This window comes from Pseudophryne corroboree, chromosome 3 (assembly GCF_028390025.1).
Source record: "Pseudophryne corroboree isolate aPseCor3 chromosome 3, aPseCor3.hap2, whole genome shotgun sequence".
NCBI lineage: Eukaryota > Metazoa > Chordata > Amphibia > Anura > Myobatrachidae > Pseudophryne > Pseudophryne corroboree.
In genome coordinates this window covers 404,382,480-404,400,469 of record NC_086446.1, presented here as the reverse complement: position 1 = coordinate 404,400,469, position 17,990 = coordinate 404,382,480, and the positions used below count along the sequence as shown (strand labels likewise).

The window sequence follows — 17,990 nt, the reverse complement described above, 5'->3', positions numbered from 1 at the left end:
ACTGTTTAGTTGACACTAACGTTATGGGTCAACTTTGTTGTTGTCCGTTATGTTATAGGAATTCTCCATTGTCAACCTCTCTATAGTAGTTCGCTCAGTAAAAACACTGGGTTCGTACACTGAGGTACTCTAGGGATATGGAGGGGTGGAGAGTTCTAAATTTAAATATTCAGTGCCTTTGTTCTGCTACGCCGCCCATATCCCAAGAGTACTCCAGTGCCCCCTATGGATTCAAAGAAAAGGATTTACCTGGTAAGTACCAAAATCCTATTTTTCGGTTTTCTTCTAAAAGAAATTAGCCTGGCGCCCGTAAGTTCGGGCTCTCTTTCAGGGAGTACTCTATTAGCAACTCCCCCGGCTGAGCTTCGGCCTCAGCGGTCGTTTCTCCCAAAGGGCATGTCCGTTTTTCATATAAATCTGACACTAGTGTTTTTCAGTCCTCTTTGACTGTTGTCAGGGCTCGCTGACTTTCTCTACAGAGGTCTTAGGCTATTCGACGAAGGGTTTTTTCTTCTTTATTCTGTACGATGCTCCCGTACTAAATAGCCAGGGTCCCAGCATATGCTGGGCTGTTGGATACATCTGACCATCAGACAGTCTTCTTGGCGGTTGCTCGGGAGCCTCCGTTTTCCATTTCAGCGCACTTTACGTGCGTGGTGGGACCTTCGTGGGCAGCTGCCCGTGGGGTCTCCATGAATACTTTAGGTCGGGCGGCTACTTGGTCCGGCCGTCATACGTTTGTCAAATTCTACAAGTTTGACACTTTTGCAGCCTCTGCATCTCAGTTTGGCCGAGTGGTTTTACAGAACTCTCAGCGCTCTCCCACCCGTTCTGGGAGCTCTGGGACGTCCCCATTGTAACTACGCTCCAGTGGCCCCTAGTGGATGAAGGAGAAATCAGGATTTTGGTACTTACCGATAAATCCCTCTCTCCGATTCCACAGGGGCCACTGGACGCCCGCCCAGCGCTGTTCCTCCTTGTTTTTTGCTTAACGGTTTGCAGATCACCATATGACTGCTTGTTGAGTTCGGGCTAGCCGGTTGTTTGTTAGGTTCTGTTCCAGGTTGAGTTTGTGTTATCCTGGGTTACAGGGCGTCATTAACCTCCTCTACCTTACGGTTTGTTTATTACAGCTCTCCTCGGGCACAGTTTTACGTAGACTGGCTTGGAGGGGAGATAGTAGGGGAGGAGCTAGCCACAGTGTTAGAATTTTAAAGTGCCAGCTCCCAATTACTGCCTACTATTTCCCCATTGTAACTACGCTCCAGTGGCCCCTGTGGAATCGGAGAAAGGGATTTATCGGTAAGTACCAAAATCCTGATTTTTTATGTGAACTCTTGAAAGCGGCCCCACAGTAATTACAAGCTTGCCAATGTGTAACTGGTGACCCCTGTGTTCTGTTAATCAGTCACTTTTTTAATGTGGAAAAGAGCCAAAGCCGCTCTTCAGTGAAAGTGTGGGGAAGGGGCTGGGTGATTTGAAAACTAATCCTGTGACCTGGCACCTAGAAATAGTCTGTTTAGTTCATTTAGTGACTGACCAGATAGATTCTGGTCATCAAAATAACAAAAAGGCACACCTAGTGGTGGTGGGTTGTGGGTGCCAATCAGTGGCTTGACGTTTGACTAGTCTTCTGTGTTAAGTATGATGGATTGGAATGTTAAAGTTCTACAGACGCTTAAGGGTTTCATGTGATGTTTCTGTAGGAGGATCAAACTCATCAGAGCCACATGGCTTTATGCTGTGTCTTCACATTATTTGAATGACCACTTAGTTTAATATAATGTTGGTTTGTGCTAAGAAACTATAGTATCTTTGACTAATCTTTCTAATTATTTCAGGCATATGTTAGAACTACAGATAGTGGCGGCCTTGGGGAAAGCTATTTATGCACACAACTCATTGTAATAGCCTGCGATTTGCTGCAACTAATACCCCCTTTCCACTAAAGTCTTGGGTCTGACCTGGCTTGGAACAGTGTTCCAAATCCCGGGTCAGACCCAAGACATGTCCTCCTTTCCTCTGCGGTGCGACTCGGGAATATCCCGGGTCGGCGCCGTTTACACTGCACCCAGGTGCAGTGTCTTCTGGCCGGCACTTGGAGATGACGTAATCTCCATACGTTGGGAAAACCGGCAGATCCGGACTCTCTGGGCATGTCCTCAGTCCCGTTAGGCCATGCCCCCAATTAGAAGGTGCCCACCTTCACGCTGGGGGCAAGCCCAGCACTCTGGAAGCTGCTGGGCTGCCCCCAGCCTTTGGCACACACTGTCCCGGCCAGCGCTGCTGTTTGCATAGTAGGAGTGACGGCATGCGCTGTCCCCCAACCTCCCGACTGCCTGCGGGACACTGCGGACAGGGAGCTATAGGCATGCTGTAAACGTGTCCTGGGTTGGATGACCCGGGTAACCCGTTAACACTACATCGATACCCGGGTCACTTGACCAGGATTTTTCTGAGGGAGCACTTTCCACTACCGAAACACCTGGGACAATGCGCGCCCCTGTGCACAAACCCAGGTTTTTTGAGCTAGTGGAAAAGGGGTATGAATGGTGCTTTAAATCCTGTGGCTATTTTATAAAGTGTGTGCGCTATTACAATGGCCATTACATTACTAGCCATTTTATGGAGTCCTACAAAGATACTTGGCCTGCATTACATTGTAAGAGCATGTATAATTTTTTCAAATCTTGGCCTCTATTATGATTTGTGAACCTTTTATGAATTGTAACTACCTCAAGCTGTTTCTTATTTTAAGGATTATTTTGCTTTTTTTTTTTTTTTTTTTTTTTGTATGTATATTTTATATTTCCACTGACTGTTATACTGCTTTCTACATTTCAGCCACTTCTACTAAATAGTTTATAATGGTGCCTCCTCATTGAGTAACTTGTGTAGCAATTACAAATTAAACAACAAATTCACCTTTTTTTTTTTGGACCAGAAGCCAGCATTAATATTATTTTAGGTTAGACAAGTAGTAGTGCTAATTTATTTGTCTGGGTTTTTTCCCTAGCTCCTATGAAGCGGAAACCACGATCTGACAATTCTGCTAAATACAGTAGAGAACCTTGTAAGATACTTCTTTATTGTATGCTTTGCACAATCCTGTCGTCTATGTCCAGATTATGCCCATTATTGATGTTTTGCACTCTAAAAGTAGAGTACTATGCTCTATTGAAATGCTGAACTTTGTCTCCTAAATCCGTGCAGGATAATCTGACTAAATGCATATCTTTGCTTATTACTGGCTGCCTTTGAAGGAAAACATGTCTGCCTTCTGTTTTTAACACACAGCTTGCTGGTACAATGCTGTTCTCTGTGTGAATGAAGTGCAAGTAAAGCACATAAGCCTAACAATAATGGCAGTTTGGTGTATGTGGAGTGACTTAATTCTGTGTATAGTCGCACTTATTGTGAAATTGCTCACTAGCCTTTGGCTCTTGTAGTGTAAAAGTTTATATGGAAGCAGTTACAACTGTAGATCCAGGTTTCCCCAGGTACAGTATATTTTAGTGACAGGAATTCAAGTCATGATCTAACCTACATTCCTAGAAATATCTATATCTATGGAAATCAAGGGCTATTACTTCGTTACCTAGCAACCCTAGCCCCTGACTGTAGAGGGGACTCATATTTATTATTAATTTTAAACGTGGTGTGCTAGAGATGGGAAAGACATGAAGTAAACAGATTTCCTGTTCCTTAAGTGTACTTTTGGGCTGATTGTTACTGTAATATATCAGGTTAGAGACACAAGCCCTGAGTCACACCTGACTTGCTCTAAACTGCGTACGAAAACTGCAACACATTCATGATTCAATTGCAATATCCATCTGCAGTTGGAATAGTGTGCAACTCTGAAAAGGCCATGGTCTTCAAAGTACCACATTAAATTTTCTTTATCATCCACTAGGGGTCACTGGAGTACTCTTGGGATATGGACGGCTTCCGTAGGAAACAGGGCCCATGAATATTTAAATTTAGAACACTCCACCCCTCAATATCCCCGAGTACCTCAGTGTTTTTTCTGCGAAGTAGCAACAGGTCTGTGGCTGGGTCCACAATTTCTTTTGAATATTTTTTAAGTTTTTCTTTTTTCATACACATCCCTTTCCCCCTTCCAAAAGGCAGGGTCAGGGATAGTGCAAGCTGCTAATAGCAGCTGTGGCGTGTCGGTCCTCACTGAATGAGCACCCTCACAGCCACACAGATCTCCTGCACAGGCTGGCCGGCGCTTGCAGAGAAGCCCCGTCGGAGCCTCACCAGAAGCAGCAGGAGTCACGGTATGTTAAACGGGGCGGTCAGCTCCCGCTGCCGCCCCACTGTGTGGGGACATTGGTTTCTGTCTGGCGCTGGGATCCCTTTACTGACGCCCGCCCGCCGCCGCTGCTTCGAGCCCCACCGCTGCTCCGGCCGCTGCTCATAGCGCTTCACGGCCGCAACGGTGCAGACAGGGGTGGGGGGAGGCCATTACAGTTTTCAACAGAGTTTTTTAATAAGATCAGCGGCACGAGGGGGAACTAGCAGCAGCATCAGCAGTATGCTAGGCTGCAGGGAGGTTTTACACAGGTTGTTTTATACAGAGTTATATATATCGGTTAAGAGTTTGTAACCTGTATTGTGATTATAAGTTTAAGCATGGGGGCCATTTTAACCATGCTTCCTGTGTCTTCCTGCTGTGATTCCAGAACGTTCCAGTACTACATCTCTACTCCACCGGAGGCGCAGGGGTGTTAGTGGGAATTTGGGATCACATTTCATAGTACTGGGATCACATTTCATAGTACTGGCCACGTGTACTGCACTTGGCCAGATATATATATAGAGACACCTTCGTACTATTTTACTGAGTCGTGCAAGTGTCTATTTTTTGTGTTTTGTATTGTCTGTCGCCATAATGAGTAAGGCACTAGCAAAAACTAAAAAGCATAATTGCAAAGTCTGTGGCAGTGTGTTACCGGATGGATCTACCACATGTACAGTATGTTTTGTGGATTTGGTTCCGAATAAAAATTCTGCTCCGGTTTTAAAGCCAATTTCCTCCCCGGACCCTCCATGGGAAATGCTAGCCAATGTACTGGCTGGGTTGCAATCAGAATTGACCGCCGCTCGACAGGAGCGGGAAACGGCAAGATCTGAGTCTAGGGTGAAGACCGCCAGAACTACCGGAGGGGTATCAGCCTTGCGAAAGGTCCAAATCCATTTCTCCTTCATCCACTAGGGGCCACTGGAGCGTAGTTACAATGGGGAAATAGTAGGCAGTAATTGGGAGCTGGCACTTTAAAATTCTAACACTGTGGCTAGCTCCTCCCCTACTATCTCCCCTCCAAGCCAGTCTTAGTTAGTGCCCGAGGGAGCTGGTTCACTTGGGTTTCAGCTGAAGAATTTTTTCTTAATTATTTTTATTTTTCTTTCACACACACACAGACTGGCAGCTCTGCCACTGCCCGTCTGCACCGCGGGAGCTGCCGGCGGGGTCCCATCGCAGCTGCCTGCGGCTCGGGATGGGCCCCGGCTGAGGGAGACACTGAGCTCTCCTGAGTTGCCGGACACCGCTGCGTGCGGCGCGTGTCGGGGCCGCTCAACCAGCAGAAGATTCCGGCAGCATGGCAGGGGTGAGTATCAGTGGCCGGACACCGCTGCGTGCGGCGCGTGTTGGGGCCACTCCATCAGGATCCTGCAAAAAGCAGCGGTGAGTACAAACATCCACCTCGCTCCCCGCTCCCATACATGGGGGCCACGCTCAGGGTCCTTGGTCTAACCCCCCTCCACTCATACTGTATGGGGCTGTGTAATTGCAGGTGCTGAACAGACAATTTATTTTAGTGGCACCTTTGTAGTTTTGGAACCGTGTGGCTCTAATCCCCTGAACTCCTCAACCATACATCAAGTCCCACCAAAGACAACATTGCTGGGGGGGCGGTGCTTGGTCCCGCTCGGCTCAGCGGGCTAAGCGCCCCCGCTCCCCGGCCGCGACTCGCAGGGCCATCGGGGGATGCAGGGCGCTCCACGCTGAGTTTGCGCGGAAGCTTGGTAGTTTGAACATCGGAGCACTCCCTGCTGGGTTTGTGCGGGTGTTTGCTTGGTTTGAACTTGTTAGGGGGCGGAGCTTTCTCCCGCTATGCTCGGCGGGTTCAGCTCCACGGCCGCTGCTCGGGTGACCGGCGGGGGAGGCAGGACGCTCCCCGCTGACTTGGTGCATTGAACGGTTACAGTTTTTAAATTGGGCGCCATAACGGGGGGCGGGGCTTCCTCCAGTCTTGGACCTCGGCTCCCTGCGGCTCTGTTTGGTGCTGGCGGCCATTTCCTCTCTGCAGGGGAAACCTCTACCCGGACTCCACTGCTGGCTGTGATTGTCAGGGTCTGCTCATCACTGCAGTAAGTAGCTTTTCTCAGTGATCTAAGGTCATATATATATGATATATAAATGTATATAGTTGTATTGTGTGTGTGTATATTTATATATATATATATATATATCCATATTTTGTTGTATGTATATTATATTTTATATAGTTTGTGTTATATATATCTAGATATGTATACATATTATCAACTAGCGCCGTTGATTTTAAAGTTAGGCGCCATAGTGGGGGGGGGCTTAAACCTGACTCTCAGGTCAGTGCCCCTTTGTCAGGGGGGCTATGGCTGTTAATTCAACACGGAGTCCCCTGTTTATGGAATATGGAGTCAGCTCACTACTGCTCTTTATCAGGGCACAGTTAGACTCACTGAATATTTACACTACAAGCTCCACCGACATTTATTATAATAACGCAGACCTGGGTTCACGTCCCACATATCTTCACCCTGCCACATGAATTTTTCCCCCGGCTTTACTCACAGGCTGGCCGCCATTTTGGGCAACCAGCGGAGCTTACTAAATTAGCAGTACACTACATACAGGGCGGGTGTTGTCACCCCTTTATTACTCTTTTGTTTCACTTGGTAATAATACTGTGTGTAATTTGGGGGAATGTGTGTGGTATCAGCCAAATAGCTGCAGTGGCTCGGTACGCTTATAGTGGGGACATCTGAACACAGATTGAATTCCATCAAACACCAACTTTAAGGGATATGTGCCTATCAGGGCACGTTATAGTGTAGAGTTTATAGAGGGTTACACTTCTTTAACTGTCTTATCTCTTTTCGTTTAACTAAACGTAACACCCAGGACAGAGAATTCCCTGTTATGTGTAGATTGTGCGGTGGAGCCATCTGATTAGCCCTCAATGCAGCTGCAGGACGTTCCTGTTTGAACAGCTCAGCTTATGCAGGTAAGGTCACCGTTACCAGAGACCCCGACCGTCATTTCTTCTCCCCAGGTTTCTAAAAGGAGGTTGCTAACCTCCGTGTTACACGACGCTGCGGATGAGAGACCTCTCTTGAAGGAGGCAATAGATGTCCGGGATACTGAGGATGTCTGTTTCCGGTGGGGTCCGAACCAGTGTCTCAGGGTCCTGGAGACATCCGACTGCACGTTTTCAGGTTTCTAAAAGGATCTTGCTAACCTCCATGTTACACGAGATACTGATTATGTTTCGGTGGAGTCTGAACCAGGATCTCAGGATATTGAGGCGTATTGTACAGCAGTTCGTCTGGTGCTGCAGATAAAGAGGTCGGACACTTCAGGTCCCTCGGGGTTTTGACGCCAAGTAAGAAATTACAGCAACTTGTTCAGTTTCGAATGAGCTGGGCATGCTCCGGTAGGCGGCCGGAAACATCCGAATTCACAATTTCAGGTATCGAACAATGTTTGTTTGCCTATCCTTTTCCCGCAGATACCAGGAAACGATATCAGGCCTCTCCAGGGTATACCCCTCAATGTATCGCCGGTCCAACAGGCTGCCGTTTTTCCTGGGGCAACCTTGCTGAGGGATCCATCTGATAGACCTATGCGACCTTGTCCGGAGCAGGTAGGTTGTGGAACAATTGTCCTCTAGGTTACAGGATAATTCGCATCAGGATCAACTGATGCTTTGGGACAGATCAGAATCACGATTCTGCTTTATATTCTTTTGAGGTCTCCACGTCTGTATACTCGGAACCTGCAGTTTCGCCTGGGCTGTCTTAACCCGATGACTTCTGGGGCTGCGACAGTGACAGGTGAACATGGAATCCTAAGGGGCAGCTGGTTCAGGAGAAGGAACTTCCTGCATGATTTCTCGAACCTTTGGGGGTAAGTCCACTTTTCTTTCCCCTACTGCTGCCCCAGCTCCAAGACTGACCTTTACCGGTCTTTCCTTTAGATCTTTCCGTGCCCTTTCAGGCTTTCGACTCCAAGTCAGGGGCGGTATCTCCGTCGCCAAGGGATCTCATGGTAGCAGGCTGAAGCAGAGGTTCAGCATCCTTGGTCCAGTCTGATTTTAGGTAATCCAACACACCCACCGCAGGTCAGACTTTCCTACCACATGGGGGCTCCCAGGGTAGGCGCCTGTCGGTGGTCCTACTAGGAGGACTGGGAAGGCTTGGGCGGTTACAGACTCGATTTTGGAGTCCAACCGTCTCGGGTCCCTCGGCATGGGTCGGCCGGTTTACGATGACAAGACAGTCATACTGCAGGCGGCGCTCCAGATGCTTCTAACCGCATAGGGTGTTGATCCCTGTTTTCACATATCATTTGAATCGGGGCATTTCTCAGGCCTTTGTTTTCTTTTCCCGTGCCGAAGCCAGATGGCTCGGCCAGGCCTATTCTGGCCTTAGAATCCTTTCAGTCTGTGATTGCTAGTTTGAAGAAGAAAGGGGGTTTTACGCGTCCCTTGTCTTCAAGGATGCCTGTTTACTGAACTCCGTTGGGTTTCCTCATCGGGCTTTTCTCAGATTCGCATTACAGGATACTCATTTTCAACAGCCCGGCTAGCTCAGTCGGTAGAGCATGAGACTCTTAATCTCAGGGTCGTGGGTTCGAGCCCCACGTTGGGCGCTGTTCCCTAATTGGACAATCTACTGCTGGAATCCCACTCTGCAGATTAGGTTGCTTCTGAATATCCGGAGGATCCAGGAGCTTCTGGTTCGACACGGGTCCAGTTTATGCTCCTCGTAGACGGTTCTCAACTCGGTCCAGTTTATGCTCCTCGTAGACGGTTCTCAACTCGGTCCGTCAGAGGTTTTTTCCTTCCTCGCGACCAGGTACTCTCTTTCTTCAGTCAAGTTGCGACTCGATGAGTGGTCGCCTACATTCCCCTCTGAGCGGAGGACAACAATCTTCTTTCCAGGTCAAGCCGCCAGGTCAGACTCCCGGGTGAGGTGACATTCCCCGGAGTTTTGTCAGCTGGTCCGCTGTTGGCGGAGATTCCGGATCGACCTCAGGGCGTTCTGACTGACTCTTTAACCCTTTACTACTCTTGGACGTGAGCTCTGGCGGCAATAGCCGAGGATGCTCTCAGGGCTCCTTGGAGTGTCTGGTTAGTCTATCTTGCCTCCTTTTCTATTTCTACCTCACTTTCGGTAACAAAGGAGAATGCGCGCTAGTCCTCCCGGTGGCTCCGGTTTGACTTAAAGATCCAGCCTGCACCTGTTGTCAGTAGAGGAGCCTTGGCTCCTTCCTCTGCAGGACTGTCTACTTCAACAGGGTCCTTTTTCTTTGTTCAATCTTACACTGGTTTCGTTTAACGGCGTGACTGTTCACGAGACCTCAGAAGGGAGAAGTTCCCTAGTTCGGTAATGCCTACTGGGCCCCAATTTCGGAAGTCGGTTAGCTCTTCTCGCTTTTGCCACTTTGGGAAACTTTAAGGGGCATAGTGTGCATAACAGGGGTTTTCCCCTTTTGATTTACCATTCAGCCGTCATCTTTGGCTTTCTCTGGGTGGTTTGCTCGGCTGCGCTTCAGACTACGTTGACCTGAATTTTAGGTCTCTGCTCTTTCGTTTTTTTTTCCAAAAGAAATTAGCCTGGCGGCCGTAAGTTCGGGCTCTCTTTCAGGGAGTACTCTATTGGCAACTCCCCCTTTTCGACTGGGGTTACGGCTGAGCTTCAGACTCAGCGGTTGTTTCTTCCAGGGGGGATGTCCGTTTTTCATATAAATCTGACGCTGGTGTTTTCGGCCCTCTTTGAATGTTGTCAGGGCTCGCCGACTCTCTCTACAGAAGTCTTCGGCTATTCGACGAAGTGTTTTCTTCTTTGTTCTGTACGATGCTCCCGTACTAAATAGCCGGGGTCCCAGCATAAGCTGGGCCGTTGGACACATCTGACCATCAGACAGTCTTATTGGCGGTTGCTCGGGAGCCTCCGTTTTCTATTTCAGCGCACTCTACGCGCGTTGTGGGACCTTCGTGGGCGGCTGCCCGTGGGGTCTCCATGACTACTTTGTCGGGCGGCTACTTGGTCGGACCGACATACGTTTGTCAAATTCTATAAGTTTGACACTTTTGCGGCCTCTGCATCACAATTTGGCCAAGCGGTTTTACAGGACTCTCAGCGCTCTCCCACCCGTTTTGGGAGCTCGGGGACGTCCCCATTGTAACTACGATCCAGTGGCCCCTAGTGGATGAAGGAGAAATCAGGATTTTGGTACTTACCAATAAATCCCTTTCTCCGATTCCACAGGGGCCACTGGACGCCCGCCCAGCGCTGTTTCCTCCTTGTTTTTTGCTTAAAGGTCTGCAGATCACTAGGTGCCTGCTTGTTGAGTTCAGGTTAACCTGTTTTTTTTGTTAGGTTCTGTTCCAGGTTTAGTTTGTGTTATCCTGGTTTACAGGGCGTCATTAACCTCCTCTACCTTAAGGTTTGTTTATTCCAGCTCTCCTCCGGGCACAGGTTTACGTAGACTGGCTTGGAGGGGAGATAGTAGGGGAGGAGCTAGCCACAGTGTTAGAATTTTAAAGTGCCAGCTCCCAATTACTGCCTACTATTTCCCCATTGTAACTACGCTCCAGTGGCCCCTGTGGAATCGGAGAAAGGGATTTATCGGTAAGTACCAAAATCCTGATTTTGGGTAGACGGGATAAATTTCATATGTCTTATGATTGACCAGTTTCTGCTATGTTGTATTCTGACGATTCCATACCAGACCTCTCGGCACAAGATGAGGGTGAGGAGGGCGAAGTGGAGTCAGATAGTGAGGATTTTAACAGCTCGGGTATTGATAATCTCATCAGAGCAGTGCGTCAGTCTCTGAAGTTTACAGAAACTGAGGAGCCTCTCACAAATGATCAGGTCGTATTTACTAAACGACAGAGAACTCCAATAAGTTTTCCTGTGTCGGAGTCTCTTAATAAGATGTTAGTAGAAACACGACAGACTCCAGATAAACGGTTTTCTATACCTCACAGATTTAAGTCTAGTTACCCGTTTCCAGACTCTGTGACATGTACATGGGAAGAAATTAACCATACCAGTGCCAGCGGCTACTACGCTTAAAGACCCTTCAGATCGCAAAATAGAAACTATGCTAAAGTCCATGTATGTAGCAGCAGGAGTGCTGCTGAGACCTGGCTTGGTTGGTATCTGGGTCACTAAGGCGCTCATAGTATGGATAACAGAACTTAAGTCTGCCTTACATGACGAACACCTTATACTTCTTGCTGATCAAATGTGTGAGGCTGCGGAGTATCTCTGTACAGCTTCTACTGACGTCTGTCAGCTCACTTCTCGTATTTCATCGTCGCTAGTTACGGCACGACGAGCACTCTGGCTGCGTTCTTGGCAAGCGGAGGCAGAGGTCAAACGAGGTATAGAGGCGTTACCTTACGATGGCAAGAAGTTGTTTGGTCCTGAATTGGACACATGGATTTCTGAGGCTACGGGAGGAAAGTCGGTTTTCTTACCATTGCCTCCAACGGTACCAGGAAGGAGGTACTCTGGACCTTCGTTCAAATCCTTTAGACCTCAGTCCTTTCGAGGACGTGGCAGAGGAACAGCCACGCCTGGTAGACGTGGTCGTGGACGTGGTTTCCAACAAACCAACACAAGTCGTCAGGACGCTAAGGTTACCGACAAGCCAGTGGCATGACGGGCTACCAGCCCATCTCTGTTCTCCGATTGTGGGAGCACGCCTTCAGACGTTCCATTTGGCGTGGTTCCAGACATCCGCGGATGGGTGGATACGCAATTTAGTGTTAAAAGGTTACAAAATAGAGTTCGACTGTCTTCCGCCACTGCGGTTTTTCAAGACAGGATTGCCTCTGTCGGACGACAAGAGGGCGGTTCTGCAAATTGCCATTCAGTCCCTACTGGATTCAGCAGTTTTGATTCCGGTCCCTGTACACCAACAGGGTCAGGGTTATTATTCCAGTCTGTTTGTGGTACCGAAGCCGGATGGCTCAGTCAGGCCAATATTGAACTTAAAGGTTCTCAATCGGTACGTAACTTACTACAGATTCAAGATGGAATCTCTGCGCTCAGTGATTGCAAGTTTAGAGCCAAAGGAGTTCATGATTGCGCTAGATCTCAAGGATGCGTACTTACACATTCCGATTTGGCAGCCTCATCAGAGGTTCTTGCGGTTTGCAATACACCAGAACCATTACCAGTTTCAGGCTCTACCGTTTGGCCTATCGTCAGCGCCTCGGGTATTCACCAAAGTGATGTCTGTGATGATAGCTCATCTCAGATCCCTGGGAGTGACAATAGTTCCGTATTTGGACGATCTGCTCATCAAAGCTCCGTCTCAAAAGATACTTCTCCAACATGCGCTGCTAACGTACAATGTACTGGTTCACCACGGTTGGATTGTCAACTTCAAGAAATCACATCTAATTTCGTCTCATTTCCTTCAATTCCTAGGTATGATTTTCGATACGGTCAATCAAAGAATTTACCTACCACAACAGAAAGTACAGATTATTCGCCATCTGGTACAATTAGTGCTCAAGCCACGCACAGTCTCGGTACATTTGTGCATTCGCCTCTTAGGAACAATGGTGGCAGCTTTCGAAGCGCTTCAGTTCGGAAGATTTCACTTGCGTACATTTCAACTGGATGTGCTCGCACAGTGGTCGGGCTCGCATCTGCAGATTCACCACAGGGTGAGGTTGTCGCCAAGGGCAAGGGTGTCTCTGCTCTGGTGGCTCAAGGAACACAATTTAACCACAGGGAAACTGTTCGGCGGCTGGAATTGGATAATTCTAACGACGGACGCAAGTCTCAGAGGTTGGGGAGCTGTAGTTCAAAATTGTCAGCTCCAGGGTCTCTGGGCGGATCACGAAAGATTGCTGTTTATAAATGTCCTGGAACTCCGCGCAATTTACAATGCGCTACGACAAGCAGTGCACATGCTTCGGTCTCAGACTGTCCAGGTGCAGTCAATCAATGCGACGGCAGTCGCATACATCAACAAACAAGGAGGAACGAGAAGCCGCATGGCAATGCGGGCAGTAGCTCGAATCCTAAATTGGGCGGAATACCACCAAGTGATATTGTCGGCTGTGTTAATTCCGGGAGTGGACAACTGGGAGGCGGATTATCTCAGCCGTCTGGATTTTTATCCAGGAGAATGGGCATTACATCCAGAAGTGTTTCACATGTTGGTTCAGCGGTGGGGTTACCCTCAGGTGGACCTGATGGCGTCTCGCCACAATCACCAAACGCTCCAGTATGTGTCCAGAACGAGAGATCCAAAGGCAGTGGCGGTGGATGCTCTCACCGTCTCGTGGTCGTACAGCCTCGTGTATCTGTTTCCACCGTTTCCGCTGCTCCCTCTGTTGCTAAAACGGATTAAAAGAGAGTCCGTCACAGTCATACTAGTGGCGCCTCATTAGCCTCGGAGAGCTTGGTTCTCGGATCTCCGCGGACTACTCGCAGACGATCCTTGGCCGCTCCCACTACGTCCAGACCTGTTACAACAGGGTCCGTTCCTTTACCCCGATTTAGCGCGGCTGCGTTTGACGGGGTGGCTGTTGAGACCGCCCTCTTAAGAAGAGAGGGCATTCCAGTATCGGTGATACCAACCATGTTGCGAGCTAGGAAGCCGGGTACGGCAGCTCATTATTACAGAATTTGGCGTGCCTATATAGGTTGGTGTGAAGCTCGGAAGTTTCCGACATCATCTTTCAAGTTATCCCGTCTTTTGTTATTTCTACAGACGGGGTTAGATGGAGGACTGCGTTTATCTACACTAAAGGTGCAGGTATCTGCGTTGTGAATTTATTTTCAAAGACGATTGGCTCTATTGCCGTCTGTACACACTTTTGTACAAGGTGTCCTCAGAGTACAGCCTCCATTCATTCCACCTACAGCGCCATGGGACTTGAATCTGGTTTTAGATTTCTTACAGTCTTCATTTTTTGAACCCGTACAGCAAGTGGATATAAAGTTTCTCACTTGGAAAACAATTTCTTTATCATCCACTAGGGGTCACTGGAGTACTCTTGGGATATGGACGGCTTCCACCGGAAGAAGGCACTGAATAAATTAATTTTTGAGACTACTCCTCCCCTCCATATCCTCGAGCACTTCAGTGTTTTTTCTGTGCTCGACACAGTTAGAAGGCATAGTGGAGCTCGTCCACGAAGTATTGGAATTTTTTTTTTTAGTTCCTAAGTTTTTCTTCTTTCAAGGATTTCCACGTCCTTTCCCCCCTTCTAACAGGCGTGGGTCAGGGACAGTGGAAGCGGCTGAGAACAGCCGTGAGTGTCGGACCTCTCTGTAAAGAGCTCCCTCACTCCACCTGCAGGCTGCCTGCAAAAAGCTGGACGGAGCTTGGATGAGAAGCCCCGTCATAGACTTTGGTCACGGTCCAGGTATGTTAGGGGCGGTCAGCTCTTGCTGCCGCTCCACTGTTGGGGATTGTATTGGGTACTCACCGCTGCCCGGAGCGCGTGTGCATGGGCCGCGTCACGGCTCCATGCGGCGCGCTCTCACTCTCCGCTCCCAGCATCTTAAATACCAGACCGCTGCTCCCCGGCGCCGCAGCAGCGCTGCCTGGCTACACAGACACTCCGCAAAATGTGTGTGGCGGGCGGGAGCGCGTGTGCATAGGCCGCTCCAGGGCTCTATGCAGCACGCTCGCTGCTTCCGCTATCCGCCCGCAGCAGCCGAGGAGTTCCCGCTGCCTGGGCCTACAGGTACAGGCCGCTCACACGGCCCTATGCAGACTTCCACAGGCCCCGACCCGGTGCTGTACACGGAGGTCGTGGGAGTGGGGGGGGGGGAGACATTGGCAGTATTTGGCATGCTTAATATGTTAATGTTCTCCTGTCTGTTCCAGGTTTCCTTTATTACATCTCGGCTAAGAGTGGTACTAGGGGAATTTTGGGGTCAGTTTTCTTTTCTTTATCATCCACTAGGGGTCACTGGAGTACTCTTGGGATATGGACGGGCGTAGCCGAACAAAGGCACTGAATATTCAAATTTAGGACCCTCCCCCCCCCTCCATATCCCCAAGTACCTCAGTGTACTTTGCCAGTGTTTTTTCGGTGCTCACAGATGAACATCGGCTTGTGGCAAGGCCACATTTCAGAAGATTTTTATTTTTATTTTTAATTTTTACACTTCCCGTCCCAGTTTAGGAAAAACATGGGTCCGGGATGGTGCCGCTGCAAGGCAGCGGATGGCGTGTCGGTCCTCACAAAGAGCACCCTCACAGCCACAGGCGCTATAGGCAAGCGCATGGCGTGTCGGTCCTCACAAAGAGCACCTTCACAGCCATAGGCGCTATAAGCAAGCGCATGGCGTGTCGGTCCTCACAAAGAGCACCCTCACAGCCACAGGCAGCCACTGTCTCCTGCAAACTGAACGGAGCTTACAGAAAGAAGCTCCGTCACAGCCAGGATGAGACAAAGAGCTGGAAGAATCTACATCTGCAAGGAGCTTACAGCAGAAGCCCCATCACAGATGAGAAGCTGGAGGCTGAAACAGCCAGCATGAAAAAGCATGAAAACGGCACAAGGTATGGAATGTCAGGGCGGTCAGCTCACGCTGCCGCCCTGCTGTGTGTAATACTGTAGCCCTGCTGTGTGCTGTAGCCGCCGCTGAGTGAAGAGGTCCCGCTTAACGAGGATTCATGATACGCGCAGGGCGGCCGCACGTCACTCAGACGCCGGCCGCTTTCACTGCGCTGATGGCCCGGCACCACTACAGCTCTCCTGCTCTCCCTGCAAGGCGCCGCCGAGACTGTCCTGTGTGCTAAAGAGCGGCCGCACGTCACTCACGGCCGCCGGCCGCTCTTTCAATGAGACACTGCACGCTGCTGATGCCGCACACAGGGAGACTGTGTTCTACGCCGCCCGCTCTTCCGGACGGCTCCCCGGCGCTATATACAGCGCTCTCCTGCTATCGCTCTCCTACTCTCCCTGCACCCGAACCCAGTACGCTGCAGGTAACATGGGGAGGCAGGGGGGGGGGGAGGGGGAGTAATGCCCATAGCAGCAGCAGAAGGCTGCATGGGTTAAAGATAGGCTGCGCAAACTATCACAAGCAGTGCAGCAATTTTAAAACTATAATATCAGGAAATTATATGTTTCAGCACAATTTATATATATATAATATATAATGAAGCTGTTTGCTAGCACAACTGTGTATAATATCAGTATCAACTGTGATTATATGGTTAAGTACATTTTATATATATAATATATATATGAGGCTTGGCCTAGCAATGGCCTATCAGTGGCATAGCCTATTGCAGGTTTAACCATGTTTTCTGTTCTTTTCTGTTAAGACTGCAAGAAAATAACACTGCAGGCAGTGTTCATATTAATAGAGGCTAACTAAATGCATGTATTTTACATACACCTGTATTATCACTGTATAATCTGTATAATAGGCTATTAAGCCTATATTAAAACTGCAGCAGGTAACCTGTACTGTGATTTTCTGTAAAAGCATGGCATGACGCCCATTTCAATCATTGTTGTTTTTCCAGTTATACATTCCGGCCATACACCTCTGCTCCACAAGGAGGCGCAGGGGTGTTAGTGGAAATTTTTAGGTCAGGATAATTCTAGAACATTCCTGCCCTACATCTTTAAGCCACCGGAAGGCGCAGGGGTGTTAATAGGAATTTGGTTCGGGTTTCATATGCCCATGTGAACTGCTTTTCACATAAAGATCACTTTAGCTTCCTAAAGATTTCCGTACAGAGAAACAACCATGAGTTTCATATAAATATGCTGTTCAGCAATAACATATATATATATATATATATATATATATATATATATATATATATATATATATATATATATATATATATATGTGCCATATAATCGTGCAAGTGTCTGTCTGTTGCCAATTATGTTGTCTGTCTACATAGCGAATAAGGCTCTAGTGCAGACTAAAAATACTTTTAAAAATATTACAGTGGCAATTCAAATTAAAAGAGCGGTATCGGAGTCTCGGAGTTACTCCGCCAGCTCTAACAAAAGACAGTTTTTCCAAAGGGCCAATTTCCCTTTGGGTACCAGAGGGTTTATTTCACTGGTCTTATAATTTAATGCACGATTATAGGTCAAATCTCACACCAATAACTACGAGTAAGAACGGTACATTACTCCAGCACTCAGATAGTGCGGGGTTTTGGACAATCATACATAATCGTTTCCAAAAGAATGCGATCCGCCATTAGTATATGCGTTTCTGTCAAACATTATAAAAACCCAAGATACATTTGGGTCACTAGAAGCTATGTATGAAACCATGCCGATCACTGTTAAAAGAAGCTGCAGAGTATATCTGTAAAGCTTCTGCTAACGCCGGTTATTTTCATTGTCGCTAGTAAAGCGCGACAAGGCCAGAGCTTGTTTGCTCCTAAATTTGATATGCTTGTAACGGCATTTTATCCCTTCATGATATTCAGCCATTAGCGCATACAGTATACTTGTAACGGCGTTTTATCCCTTTATGATAGTCAGCCATTAGACTTGTAACGACAGGACGTTACAGTCAGCAAACCAGTGGTTTGATGACCTCTTTTACAATTGTGGAAGCGGGTCTTTACATGTTACATTTGCGAGGTTTCATGACTTCAACTCATATATGTCTCAGCTATTTACAGCTTAAAGTACAAAACTGCTTCTGTCGAAGGGTTTGGCAGGTGATCATTTAGTCTT

The 17,990-nt window shown here is 48.2% G+C and overlaps 1 protein-coding gene and 1 non-coding gene across 6 annotated transcripts in view; both read left to right on the top strand.

Annotated features, from left to right (window-relative positions):
* The window catches only part of PHF20 (PHD finger protein 20), a 360,572-nt gene that overhangs the window by 220,827 nt on the left and 121,755 nt on the right, over window positions 1-17,990 (top strand). For 3 of the 5 annotated variants that reach the window (XM_063960149.1, XM_063960147.1, XM_063960148.1), the window contains exon 10: window positions 3,017-3,073. The exons of the other annotated variants lie outside the window; for them this stretch is intronic. In XM_063960149.1, coding sequence (XP_063816219.1) covers window positions 3,017-3,073 — 57 coding nt within the window. The remainder of the gene's footprint in view (window positions 1-3,016; window positions 3,074-17,990) is intronic. 5 annotated transcript variants of the gene reach the window in all.
* Window positions 8,854-8,926, top strand: TRNAK-CUU (transfer RNA lysine (anticodon CUU)). The gene has a single exon. It is a non-coding gene; the product is annotated as a tRNA-Lys (tRNA).